This window comes from Monopterus albus, unplaced genomic scaffold (genome assembly GCF_001952655.1).
Source record: "Monopterus albus unplaced genomic scaffold, M_albus_1.0 scaffold40.1, whole genome shotgun sequence".
NCBI lineage: Eukaryota > Metazoa > Chordata > Actinopteri > Synbranchiformes > Synbranchidae > Monopterus > Monopterus albus.
This window is the reverse complement of record NW_018127920.1, coordinates 1035028-1047996: the sequence shown is the minus strand read 5'-3', so window position 1 is coordinate 1047996 and position 12969 is coordinate 1035028. Positions and strand designations below refer to the sequence as shown.

Here is a 12969-nt window from a genome sequence, read left to right as displayed (position 1 = left end):
GCAGCAAGGAGACAAGTCAGCATAGGCATACAGAGTTGTCTGAATAAGCTAGTCTAAACATCACAATATATAGGACAAAGGAAACTCTCTAAAGATGCATCCCAGGCATTAATCTAGTTGAAAAGAAGATTCAAACAGGAAAAGTGAACTTGAGAGGCTTTGCCCTGATAACCCCTCAGATGATAAACAATATGTTGTCCGTTCATCTTCACAATATATGGCAGGAAAGAGTTTATGGCTGGCTCCTTTAAGTCTGGAACGTCATCCGGCTGAACATATAACAACACATAGAGTACTAAAAACAAAGATAAAACATGTCCTTCAGTTCACACAAGCAGTGTCTCACAGGTCCCTGTGGTCTGTAGTCTGTTCTGAAAGGTTAAATTCCATTGAATAACATATGTTGGTTAATATATTGATTAGAACATAGTTTAAAACATACATAATAATGTAATTGTCATGACAGTTGCCTTTATGTAACATTTTATTTTAAGACTAAGTGTTCTTTCTGGCTTTTGACTCCTTACCTGACTCCAAAGGAGAGCTACACAAGAATTCCTATATGCCTAGACTGTTTATGCATAAATGGCAAATAAAAATCTTGACCTTGACCTTATCTGACAGAAATACAGGGGTGCCATATTTTTGGCCATGACTATATATATATGGACCTGTCCCTTTCTTATGAATGTCTATTTTTCCAAACGGTGCAAATAAAGTTAGAAAATAAAGTCCTTGTTCATGTTGCCTTCAAAACATTGGTTTCTACTGAAAATGTATCTTTTATTTTGAAGGGAAATCGTACTTCCGATACGTTAATCCTGTTTGACTTCTGGTATTTTTCTCGGGGCTTCACGTTATACCGAACATTATATTTTAACAACGATTTTAACACTCTTTATTCACAGAGAATCGTGGGTAGTTTGAGTTGCTCATAGACATTTAAACAGCTGCGAAGATGCGTCAGGGAGCCGTACGGCTGCTATGCGGTGACGTCACGACGCATTAGGTCTTTCCTTGGGGCTGGTTCACATGTGAGTTTTGTTGATAATTTTCTTATGTCGATATTCAGCATTAAACAGAAGTTTAGTTAGGATTTTACTTACCAACTGAATAACTTCACTACTTGAAATGTCTAATGTTGACAGTTTGCATTGCGTGAGACAATGTGAGAGCAATCAAATATAACTTAGCTTGCAAGCTAGCTACCGAACAGCTGTATTTGAATGATTTACGTTAGCCTAACAGTTAGCGAGATAATACTGCATAAGGATTAATTATGTATTAACATAGGCTACTACTTATACAGTTATGTGAGTTTTCGCTTTTGTACCAACGGGAACGTTATGCAGAGCAGGTGGCCGTTATGGCTGGGAAGTCGAAGACACGTAGCCTGCAGGTGTTTGACACGGAGCTGAGTGCTGATGCGGTGGAGTGGTGTCCTGTTTCCTCGAGCCACAACATCCTGGCCTGTGGAACCTATCAGCTACAGCGAAGGGTGAGATTCCATACGAGCAGTCCTAACACTGTCCCGGTATATCCATTACTTGTCATGTGCTAGTGAACACTGTTCTAATCAGTCTGTCTGTATTGTTATAAAAAAAAAAAATGTTTGTTTGCTTTTGTTATGCCTAAATGCATAATACCCCCCCTTTTTTAGCAGTCAAAGTTTACAGGGAAACTCAAGTCACAGTGCCATTGTTGTGGTTATCATTTTAGTATGATGTGTTTGTATTCAGCTTTAGACACAGTTGCAAGAATGGTACATTATAAAAATGCACCTATTGCCATTTTTTGGGTGATTCCAATTAACTATTTTCTAAGAACTGTAATTGACAGCATACACACATGTTTAGTTGTTTTGTGGAAATTTCATTATCCTTTTTGGATAATGCACAATATGAACTAATATAATGAAGATCTATTTTCATGTTATATCAAAATTTGGGCCTTCTCTGTTTTATGTTGTATTCTGATTACTTGATATATATTCCCAATTTAATTAATATCAGAGCAGCATACCTGAAGTGATAGTCTAGACTATGGAGTATGAGGAAGTGGAGTTAATAGGACTTTTTTTTACACTCCTGAGCCACATAGCAGCATGTTGTGTGTTGAGGTTGTTCACATCCATATTGTCTACAGTTACTACACCTTTATACATTTTGACATAATAAAAAAAAAAACATCACTGAAGTGACTTGTATTAACTACTGTATATGGATTAGTTGAAGTGGCTACACAACTAATAACTAGTCTGCAGTGAGGACTGCAGACTAGTTTAATTCATTAAGCAACCCTGTAATACAAGGATGTTGAAGTTTTAACTGATTTGTACTGTTCACCATATTATCCTTATAGAGTATGGCAGGATTTGCAGACTGTTGAATTCTGTTGTGTAACTTTCACACTCCTCCTTTAGGCAGGGGAAAAGGGTGTCGCCCCCAGCCGCACCGGTCGTTTTTGAATTTCAGCAAGAGGAATCACTGAGTCCACCACTGATTGAACTGCAGCGCATGGACACAGCTGCCATTTTAGATTTGAAATGGTAAGGTTTGACCTGTTGGACTGTTGCTGTCACTCTTTGCCTCCCACTTACTTATTCTTTTGCATGTTCTCAGGTGCCATGTGATGGTTTCAGGGAAGGCAGTACTGGGAATGGCAGCTGCTACAGGGGACATACAACTGTACACACTGTCAGACAGTCAGGTGAGAAATGTGGCATCAGAAAAATCGAAGCCATTGAAGTCTTGTTTTTAGGCTTTTAGCTGATGATTATTTACAGAGTCAACATGTACAAACCCCAATTCCAATGAAGTTGGGACATTGTATAAAACGTAAATAAAAACAGAATACAATGACTTGAAAATCCTTTTTGACCCATATTTAATTGAATACATTACAAAGACAAGATATTTAATGTTCAAACTGATAAACTTTATTGTTTTTTGCAAATATTCACTCATTTTGAATTTGATGCCTGCACCACGTTCCAAAAGAGCTGGGACGGGTATTTTCACCACTATGTTACATCACCTTTCCTTTAAACAACACTTAATAAGTGTTGTTAAAAGCATTTCTGCATTTCTGTCAGATAACACACCACTTCTCCTGGAAAATAGTTGAAATCACAAATTTTTGGTATTCTCATGTTTATTTCTTTTGTTTGCATTGGAACAAGACAAAAAAACAGAAAAGCCAAGGGTCATAATCACAGAATGTCTGTGTGTTAATCACGTATCAAAAAATTAGTTGTGTTAAAAGAAATTTGAGTTAACATGTTGTTGTTGCGTTACATTTGACATATGTGAGTGCGTGTATGTTGCTGTATGTATGAACATAACATGCTTGGTCAAATAAATGATAAATAAATGTTTAGCCTACTGCTAATTTAAAATAATGAGGTCCAGCTGTGGATCTTAAAGTGCAGGATGTGCGTCTGCATTCATGATTGTGTGTATCCAGTAGGAGGGCAGCCGCAGTATACAGAGCCTGAGCAGTTTGGAGGTGGGAGCAGATAGGCTGGCTCTTTCGTTAGACTGGTCCACTGGAAGAATGGACAGGTAAGATACTCAGCATGGTCCAGAGCAACACTTGCTGTATGTTTTCATTTGACAGTTAGTGTTAAACCTAGCTGTACAAAAATCACTGTGGTCATGTCATGTGTCCCCTATTGGTGTCAGCAGCAGTGACGTGCGGGTGGTGTGCAGTGACTCTGCAGGCTGTGTCAGTGTGCTCTCTCTGGCAGAAGGCACTCTGACAGCTCTGTCACAGTGGAAGGCCCATGACTTTGAGGCCTGGATCTCAGCCTTCTCATACTGGGACATGCAGCTGGTTTACTCTGGTAAACACCCAGTTCAAATTATAGTCCTTCATGTTCAGATGAATACCTACAGGGCTGTCTCTGACCTGCTAGAGGGGCCTAAACTGAAACTTCATTCGGGCTAACCTCTTTTTCTGTCTGTCAGCCTATCTAGACTTACCTACAGTATGTCAGTGTTTGTTTATCTCACTGTGTGTTTTACCAAAAATAACCGTACAGTGCTTATCAGTTGATTATCTTTTAAGGATGTGACGATACATTTAGCTCACAAGACAATACACAGTATTGGGTTTGCAAGAATAAGACGAGACTATATTTTAATGTTATTTTTAAGAAATCTTCAATGATGAAATATATGACTGGAAAAACTGTACTTTCTTTTACTGAAAGTCACAAAATGCAAAACAATGCAGGTGCATTGTGAAATGTTTTAACAAATCATCTTGTAATGAATGTCACTTCAGTTCTACTCTCTGAATATGAATTTCCATATGCAGTAAAAGACAACAGTATCCAAACACTGTAAAGGGTTTTTGCCACAAACTCAACTGACTGGCTTCTTTCCTGTAGGATTTCACTTGAGTCTCCTCAGACCTTATTACTGTGCATGAACTATGTGTGAGCTTCTAACTCTTGTGTGACCTACTATGCATCACTGCACCGCAGCGGACAGTGACATTATTTGGCAAAGGCGCTGCATTTGACCAGTCACGCACAGGGGATGATTGGGACGTGGATACCCACAGGAGCAAGACACTCGTTTACCTTGTTAGTATGAGCATTCGCTGCTATTTACTGTTTTATCCGGGCCACAGTTAACGCACCATAACGACACGCCATGCATTTTCATTAATACTGGATGTTAAACAGTGTTTTTATCTATCAATGTTGACACACTGGTGACAGAATTGGTGCTAAGGTAGAGTAGGCTACATTGGCTAACCAAAACACAATGGAAACTCACAGGCTGGAGACATGAATGAAGCCACTCATGTCGACTCGTCGCAACCTGGCCGTATCGCACACTGCCACCCTGACCCCACACTACTGCTTTGGTTTTGTTGTCTATTGATATCACAAGGCAGCTTTTACCTCGATGACAAATATGATGTCCAATAAAAAAATACAAAAAAATGTCATCACATTTTAATATCATGAGATCTTGTGGCACCCCTATTATCTTTGCATGCCTGCATATGTCGTCTGTGTCTCCACTTGCCAGGTGGTGATGACTGCATACTTAAAGGTTGGGATCTCAGGGTCGGTCCCTCATGCCCCACTTTCACCAGTAAAAGGTTAGTACTCCTGTTAGTGTCATCAGCATTCATTTGTTCTGCCCATCTAGGCCAAGTGCAGTGACTGTTTCTGGTCTGTTCTCTTGAAGGCACTCAATGGGTGTGTGCAGTATTCACAGCAACCCACATAGGGAACACATCCTGGCTACAGGCAGGTGAATATCCCAGGAATTCTGTATGGTAATTTGGCATTGAGTGACAATGGTATGACTGCGACAGCTGTCTACTACTGCAGTTTGGGTCTTGTTCTCCAGTGTGGCAGGCTCACTTTTATCATATCATTGTAAGGGTTGTGTTTTTGACTTCTCTTTCTGCAGCTATGATGAGCAAGTTTTGCTGTGGGATGGCAGAAACATGCGGCAGCCTCTCAGTGAGAGTGCCATGGGCGGTGGAGTGTGGAGGCTGAAGTGGCATCCAGCTCATCAGCATCTGCTGCTGGCAGCCTGCATGCACAATGGCTTCCATGTCCTTAACTGCCAGGAGGCCTTGGGTAAGTATGAAGGAGAGGTGGACAAGGAAATACTCACTGGAATCTCAGTATGAACTCCAGAAGTGGCAGAAAAAGCAGAAACCTCTGGCTTTTAATGCAAAGCACTGTATTTTCTTTGTCTTTGGAGTTACATGTTTGTTGGAACTCCAATGTCCTTCCTTCATTTTGGCTACATCAACAAAAAGGCAGTGATGACAGTGTGAGCTTTTATATCAGTGGTTCCCATCTTCTTTGGCTTGTGACCACTTAACAGAAGGGCCCCAGCCACTGAATGTATATGAAAACTGGACAAACTCACCATGACATCACCCATTGGTTTTCTGAAGAGTGGTTCTGAAGCTCAAATCTAGCCGTCGCCATATTGGTAGAGCTTCAGTGGTCTCAATACAATTTAAATGAACGAGTTAGAAAAAAAAAATTCACCTCCCGTACACTTTTCAATTAGCTATAGAGACCAAAATAGTTTTTTGTACCAGGCTGTAAACATGTTTATTTCTGCTGTAAAGTTGGGCAATTTAAAATGAGAGTCTATGGGGACTGACTCCCTTTTGGAGCCAGTCTCATGTGGTCATTCAAGGAACACTGCTTGAGGTTTTGGCACTTCCGCATTGGCTTCATCTCAGCCTCGGAAGTTGCCGCTTGGGCCCAAAACACGAGTATTTTAAGGTATCAGTAGTGGACCTGATCAAATGTTGATCCATTATTCACTGTACATATCCACTGTATTTTGTCATTGTTACCTGGCGGCTGCTGCTGTAAAGCTGCTCTTATTTATGACAACAACACTCTACGTTTTAAGCATTTCACTTTATATGTTAGTGGCTCAGAGTTTTGACATTCAGGCTGGCAAAATACACAGTTTTGTTCAGCTTCTCTCGCGTCCCTCCTTAGAAAAGAGCAGCATGCATATTATTCAAGTAGCAGTATCTTATTTGTTGCCGGTGCTGATATCGCTTTTGCCACCTAAAACAACAAAAGTTGGTGACAGAAGGTCAGCTCTGGCTAAGTATGTTAATTCTGTGAGTAACTCAGTCACGGACCAGCATTAAACTCAGCTGTTGTGAGGTTAAAGTGCTCTCTGCTGCTGGTGTCAATGTTTAGCCACAGATCATTTGTGAGGACAGAGACTCACTCTGACACCACTGTGTATTTTTGCAGTTTTCCATACTCTCAACAGAGTGAGACATCTTCTCCTGCAAAAGAAATCCAATAATTTATAATTTAAGCTGTTCATTATTATTATTATTTTCCAGGACCTTCAATATTTCAATCAAGTAGCTTGTAAGAAATGAGGTCTGTCAAATGTGGTAGGTTCGAGTGTGTCAGTTACATATTTATACAACGACGTATATCTTTTGCAGCTTTGTACAGAATAATATGTACTATGTAAACTCAGCATCTTTGGCACAAAAAATGGGATCTTGTTTTCAGGTTGTAGCTTGAGTCTGCTCTGTGCAGTAGTGTCATTAAGATAAATATAGGTATCAGGTAAGACTCTGGATCAGTAGATATCTGATATCAAGGAATTCTGACCAATAACTGCTGGAGGACATTCCTGCCTACAATCCTTATCTGTTACATCTCTACCAGTTATGACTAGTTCAACCAAAGACGACTTTCTTTATTTGTTTTTAGAGTCCCCAAACGTTTAAATTACTTTCATTCCTCATATTTAGTTATCTTTTTCCCATGATGGGGATGAAGTTAGGAACCACGCCTATACTAGTCATAAGAGAACAGTTAATCACCCCAGCACATTGTGTAACAGGATTGTGTGAACTTAATCTGATGGAAAAACATGATTCCTCACAAGTGTGCAATCAGAATATGCGAGTTTCTCTCTCTAACATGTTGTTTTCCTATCATTCACCAGAGAGCAGTGGCAGAGCTTGTCCCGTTGTAGCCTCCTACATCCTCCACAACTCCCTAGCATATGGAGCTGACTGGTCCCGACTGTCCCTGGAGAAACATGCTCCTTGCTCTCCTACCGCTGCAGAGCCAAAGGAAAGCCTCACTGAGACCAGAGGGCATCTGAGGATTCAGTATGAATCTCCCACTGCCAGCTTTGACGCTTCCCTGGAGGATGATGCTGGACGATATATCCCAGAGGGTACTGCAGTGGCATCTTCCACCCTTACTGCAGGCCCTGTCTCTAACCCAGAAGGTGATGTCCCTTCTTTGACTTGTCTGCTTGCGAGCTGTTCCTTCTATGACCATATGCTCCATGTGTGGCGCTGGGACTGGACTCCAGATGAGGCACAACAGGAATCAGAGCAATGTTAATGATGCTGAGATCACACTATAAAAATATCTCTCATTAAATTTTTGAATGTACTGAAGTAAAGCAGAAGGTACAACACCAACGATGATATGGGCAGGATGTACTTATTCCATTCAGTCTTTATCATGAAGACAAGTCCCCTTCACTCTGGAATAACTTGTCACAGAATATGCAGTTAGCAAAACCATATATTTTCATGACAGATTTTTATAAATTTGTATTTAAACCTAAACTGTGTATAATCTGCATTTTATATCCTGTAGCATCAAGATCAGTACAACCATTCATTTGCAGCCCTTTCCTTTTAAGTACTTTGTGATTGTGTAAAGGGATATTGTTCACATGAAAATTTGTCTTGAAGACCAGCACCAAATTTTACACATGGACTAGGTATGCATCCGCATGTGTGTCTGATGACTTCACTGATTCTCAAAGTGAAAATCCTCTTCTTTTGAACCCCTCTGGACACTTTGCGCTCCTGTTAATGATGTTTTGACAGGTTCTATGCTTGATGATGTGATTTTAGTCCAGACTAGCTGGGTGAAGACTGGTATCAAGGCTCAGATGTAAAGAACCTCCCATAGAGAACCCCTTTTTTACATTTGATAAGTCTTACATAACCCCTCTACTGCTCCCCAAAACTCTGACATGGCAGTCTTCGCCATATGTTTTTAGAAGCTTCATCACAGTTCTGTATTAAAGTGTGCAGGGGCCGCTTGTTGTGCTGGCTACATTCATTACACTTTCTGGCCAATAAAGATATATTGACTTCTGGTGCACTGTGTATATGTCAGGTATGAGTGAAAATTTCTTTAAGATCAAGGGGTAAAATTATAAATGGAAAAATAAATCATTAAGTCAAACTTCTAAGAGAATGTAAAGAGTAACTCAGAACAGTCATCTCTGTGCATTTTGTAGTTTTATAATTTATTGTTTGAGCCCACATGTGAGATCTTATCTTTGACAAACAGAACCCTTGGTTTAGTAGACTACAGCTGTGATGTGTAAATGATCAGCTCAATCTGTTTAACTGGTATTTACAATAATAAATGGACATTTCTGTGGTATAGATCATATCCCCTCTTATTGGGTTTGAACATCAAGTAATTCCAAACCACTTGTAGAATATTAATTTTTCTAAGCATAAAATACAGTCCATTGTGTTACGATTGTGGAAGTGCCATATCATTTGTAAAAATAAGTCATCTGGGCAGTCTATCCTTGTAAACACACAAGCTGTCTAGGCCTTTCCTTGTAGATACATTTCACTGAGAGTGCATCTTTAACGCACATAGTTCTTGGGATACAGTTTAAAAAGCTTCCCCTCCTGTGTGGGCTCAAATCCATATTTCTCCAGATGTTCTTTGCTGAAAGTGCCCTCTTCAAAGTCTTTCTTGATCTGAGGGGCCACAACCTCAGTGAACAGCCTCTGTGCCGTGAGTGGGGGCTCTGTTCCTCTGGGAGAACGATAGGAGACGTAGGGTTTGAGTTTGAATCCCTCCAAGTTAGGCACCACAAACTCAGGAATCATGGCCTTTATGGACACAAACTTTTTGCTGGGGAGCTTTATTCCAGTGGGCCTTGCACCCCTGCCTTTATTATGAGTTCTTGATCCACGCTTGCTGGTGAACTCGGACATCCTGTCTGCTCCTCTTACCAGACCCCTGAACAGCGTAGATAACACACCCATGATGCTGATGCCACAGCGTTTCTTCCTTCGAGAACAGAGAAAATTAATCAAAGGAGTCCAAAGAAAATGTGCGTTATTTGTTATGACCACATTGTTCAACATGAAGTGAAAATATGGATAGGAAAAGATCGCCAAAATATTCGTAACTTACATTCGTTACACTTCTAACCTAACGCTAGGCTAAAACAGTGTTGCATTGTCTACTGTATAGTTAACTAGCTAGCTAAAGATAACGTACGAGCCAGCTAATCGCCTGCTGGTAAGATAAGTATGAATTTACACTAAAATAGTACATAACATTTAAATGTCCTGTAAATGCTATCATTTTAACTTTCCCCTAGGTTTATAAATCATTAGAATTGTGCAACTCCCCTCACCTCAAGGATATTCTTTATGCTAATGCAGTAATGTTCCTGACTGTCCAATGATATAGTCAGCAATTGGCTGAAATTGTAACACCATCCACCAATTAAAATCCGACATACTAGCACGGCACTGTCAGTGATTGGAGAGGGTCAAGTAAGTGACAGTTGCTTAGGACATAGACATTAACTTTCAAAATAAATGCGTAAAAGGCAGAGTATGTGTAAACGTGTCCCAGTAAATGTTCGGTTGAACTACGGATATCCCTTTGTATCACAAAATGTAAAATATTGCTTTTAAATTCCACCCCAAAGCCTGGTTAAATACTGTGTATGCCTGCATCACACCTTGGTTTTCCAAGGTCTCTGTACATTTTGGTCCTTAACGGTTTTATTTTGAAGTATGACAGGATATTCACATTATTTTCTTACCTTACATGTTGCATGTAACTTTACACAGAAACTTGGATAACAAAGTCATGCGGGGAAAGTCGTTTGCTCAGTGTCATAAAGGGTTAACTGAAACTCTGTGTCTTTGCACTTTTTAAAGACTGTCGAAGCACAATTTTTGGTTTTCTTTATGCTTGCTTTGACTCGTCCTCTTGATGTGTAGTGGATTGCCAACACAGAAGCGGAGCCCAGACAGTCTGTGACAATTAGCTGTAACCAAGTAAACGTGTTTGCTGATTTTGACCTTAAATGTTGGCTCTCTTGTTAAGTGTTCTCATTCAATGATAGCCGATGAGGCTTTGTTGAAGCTTCGACACAGTATTCACACAAATAGTTCATTACTTGAGGCTTCAATGACACAGTGCTCGAGTAGGACTTCTAGTGGTCAAGAAATGGAAGTGCAGTCAAAACGTGTCGCTTATTGGTTCAAGGATGGTTTGGGATTTGATTCGCCATGCACATTCCTGTTCCACTACACTACATGGTTGTATGGTTTCAAGCTGACACAATAAAATATAAAATAAACATGGACACATGTTGAAGACCATGTTTCTTATTTGACACGTCTGAGTTTAACCCTATATGCTCCTCACTTATATTTTGTGTTATGAAAACATTTAAATGGTGCTACTGCATTTATGAAATGTGGTCTACAAATTCAGACAGATGTCATTTTCACATGGGACTGGTGCAAATACAGATTATAGTATGGACTTTGGCAAAGTTTGTTTTGGGGTTCATTGGTATGTGGGTAAAGAGGGTGTGTTTGAAGAACAGGGCAGTGGGTATGTTTGTGTAACTGTTTATGAGTTTTTATTGAGAAATAACAGTAAATCCACAGTTTTCAGACACAAGCGGTTTCTCCTTTTACAGACTATTTCCCCAGCCTTTGAAAAAACCCGTTCACATGGCACAGATGAGGCTGGGGTACACAGCAAATGCTTGGATAATTCATAGAGGTTTGGGTAACTATATATGCAATATATCTATATACAGTATATCTTATCTATATATGTAATATATCTACATCTTATTTATATCTAACGTTATTTAGGACTATCTATGTAACTATATCTCGTGTTATTTAATTATGTAACTATCTATTTCTCTCTAACTTACTATGTATCTATTGATCTATCTCTCTATCTACAGTGATTCTCCACTAAATACCCAATCAGTTACAACACTACAAACTCTCAAAGCAACTAACGGCAACAACAACAACAAACCGACCTACTCTGCAAAGACAGATTCAAATGAACGCCACTAAATAGGGATATCCCATCTCTGAACACACTGATCCAAAGTGATTCACATGACAAACCGAACCAATCAGCTGATTCACCTGACGTCCGACGAACACACTCAAGTGATTAAAACGTCACTAGTCACGTGACCGAAACACGCCTCGGCACAGAGGTTCGAAACAATTGCTTTATGAGGTACCATGCATGTGCCTTGGGTGTCAAAGGGCCATTACTATTCTTAGTGTCCATATAGATAAGTCAGACTATAGAGCTGTGAATTATTATTGCTTCATTCAAGCCACATTACATTTAGGCTAAATCCTCACAATCCTATTTATTTATTTTTATTTATCATTATTTTATCTTGTTTCCAAATGCACATTCCTTTGTTTGTTTGCACATTACTTCTTTACTTCTGTTCTCCCAGTCCAACACACCTGGCAATAAAGCTGATTCTGATTCTGATAAAAAAATCTGGTGGGGACAGCCACAGGCTCAGTGAAAGAATCCTATTCCTAACATCTGCTCCTCAGTCCAGAAATGACAGAGCCTTACTGTGGAGGCATTAAAGACACCCCTGTACAAAGGAACAGTAACCTGGCCAATGTTAGACTCATATGAGGATATGAATAATCTGGTTGTGTTCTATGCCATATCCTGAACATGATTAGAGTTAGGATAAAACATAAGAGGGACTAGTTTTCATTTAAAGACACTGACAGGTGAGGAGGAGGAGGACCTGAAACAGAACAGAAGATGGATAAAGTCAAATTTGAGTTAGAAAAGTCAAATAAAGTAGCTGAAATTTTTTTTCACAAATTTTATTCAAATAACATTTTCCTACCAGTGTGATTTGACACACTATATCTCTGAATAATTGCAAGTGTCAAACTACACTGGAAACATGTAATGACACAATTTTATGTCCTTACAAAAAATTTTGCGTGTAAATGTGAGACTGGTTAACCTGTTAGATGGTTTTTAAACAAGCTGTCATATTGGGTATCATGTTTTTTTTATTTTTTTTATTTACCCTTTAATTAAACAGGAAGTCCCATTGAGATTTCAAACCTCTTTTACAAGGATTTCTTTGCAAAGGTTGTTCCCAGGTCAGTGTCCTGCGGGCACTGAATGAGGCGGGGATCCCTATCGATATGGTGGGGGTACTTCCATTGGCTCCTTCATGGGAGCGCTGTACGTTGAGAAGAGTAACAGTCGAATGAGGGTCCAAGCTCATGAATGGGCCATGGTGTGTTCTACTAGGAAAAAGTTTTTTCACTCAGTTTGAAAATGACAAATGTCCCTAGTTAAATCTTTGTCAAGATTATTAG

The 12969-nt window shown here is 39.6% G+C and overlaps 2 protein-coding genes across 3 annotated transcripts; one reads left to right on the top strand and one right to left on the bottom strand.

Moving 5' to 3' along the window:
* The first annotated feature begins 954 nt into the window (after positions 1 to 954).
* dph7 (diphthamide biosynthesis 7) lies at positions 955 to 8664 on the top strand. Its single transcript, XM_020599351.1, has 10 exons — positions 955 to 1034; positions 1358 to 1498; positions 2427 to 2548; positions 2622 to 2709; positions 3469 to 3563; positions 3687 to 3844; positions 5046 to 5118; positions 5208 to 5273; positions 5436 to 5608; positions 7482 to 8664. Exons 2-10 carry the CDS (start codon positions 1367 to 1369, stop codon positions 7889 to 7891), a joined length of 1317 nt encoding a protein of 438 aa, XP_020455007.1. The 5' UTR covers positions 955 to 1034; positions 1358 to 1366; the 3' UTR covers positions 7892 to 8664.
* Positions 8665 to 8799: 135 nt separating this feature from the next.
* mrpl41 (mitochondrial ribosomal protein L41) lies at positions 8800 to 10056 on the bottom strand. 2 transcript variants are annotated; one of them, XM_020599349.1, is made up of 2 exons: positions 9957 to 10056; positions 8800 to 9604 (listed from the first exon to the last, which is right to left on the bottom strand). In XM_020599349.1, exon 2 carries the CDS (start codon positions 9577 to 9579, stop codon positions 9172 to 9174), a length of 408 nt encoding a protein of 135 aa, XP_020455005.1. In that variant the 5' UTR covers positions 9580 to 9604; positions 9957 to 10056; the 3' UTR covers positions 8800 to 9171. The 2 variants fall into 2 exon arrangements, with proteins under 2 accessions (XP_020455005.1, XP_020455006.1); XM_020599350.1 differs by having other exon boundaries at positions 8800 to 9600; positions 9957 to 10022.
* Between the last annotated feature and the right edge of the window lie 2913 nt (positions 10057 to 12969).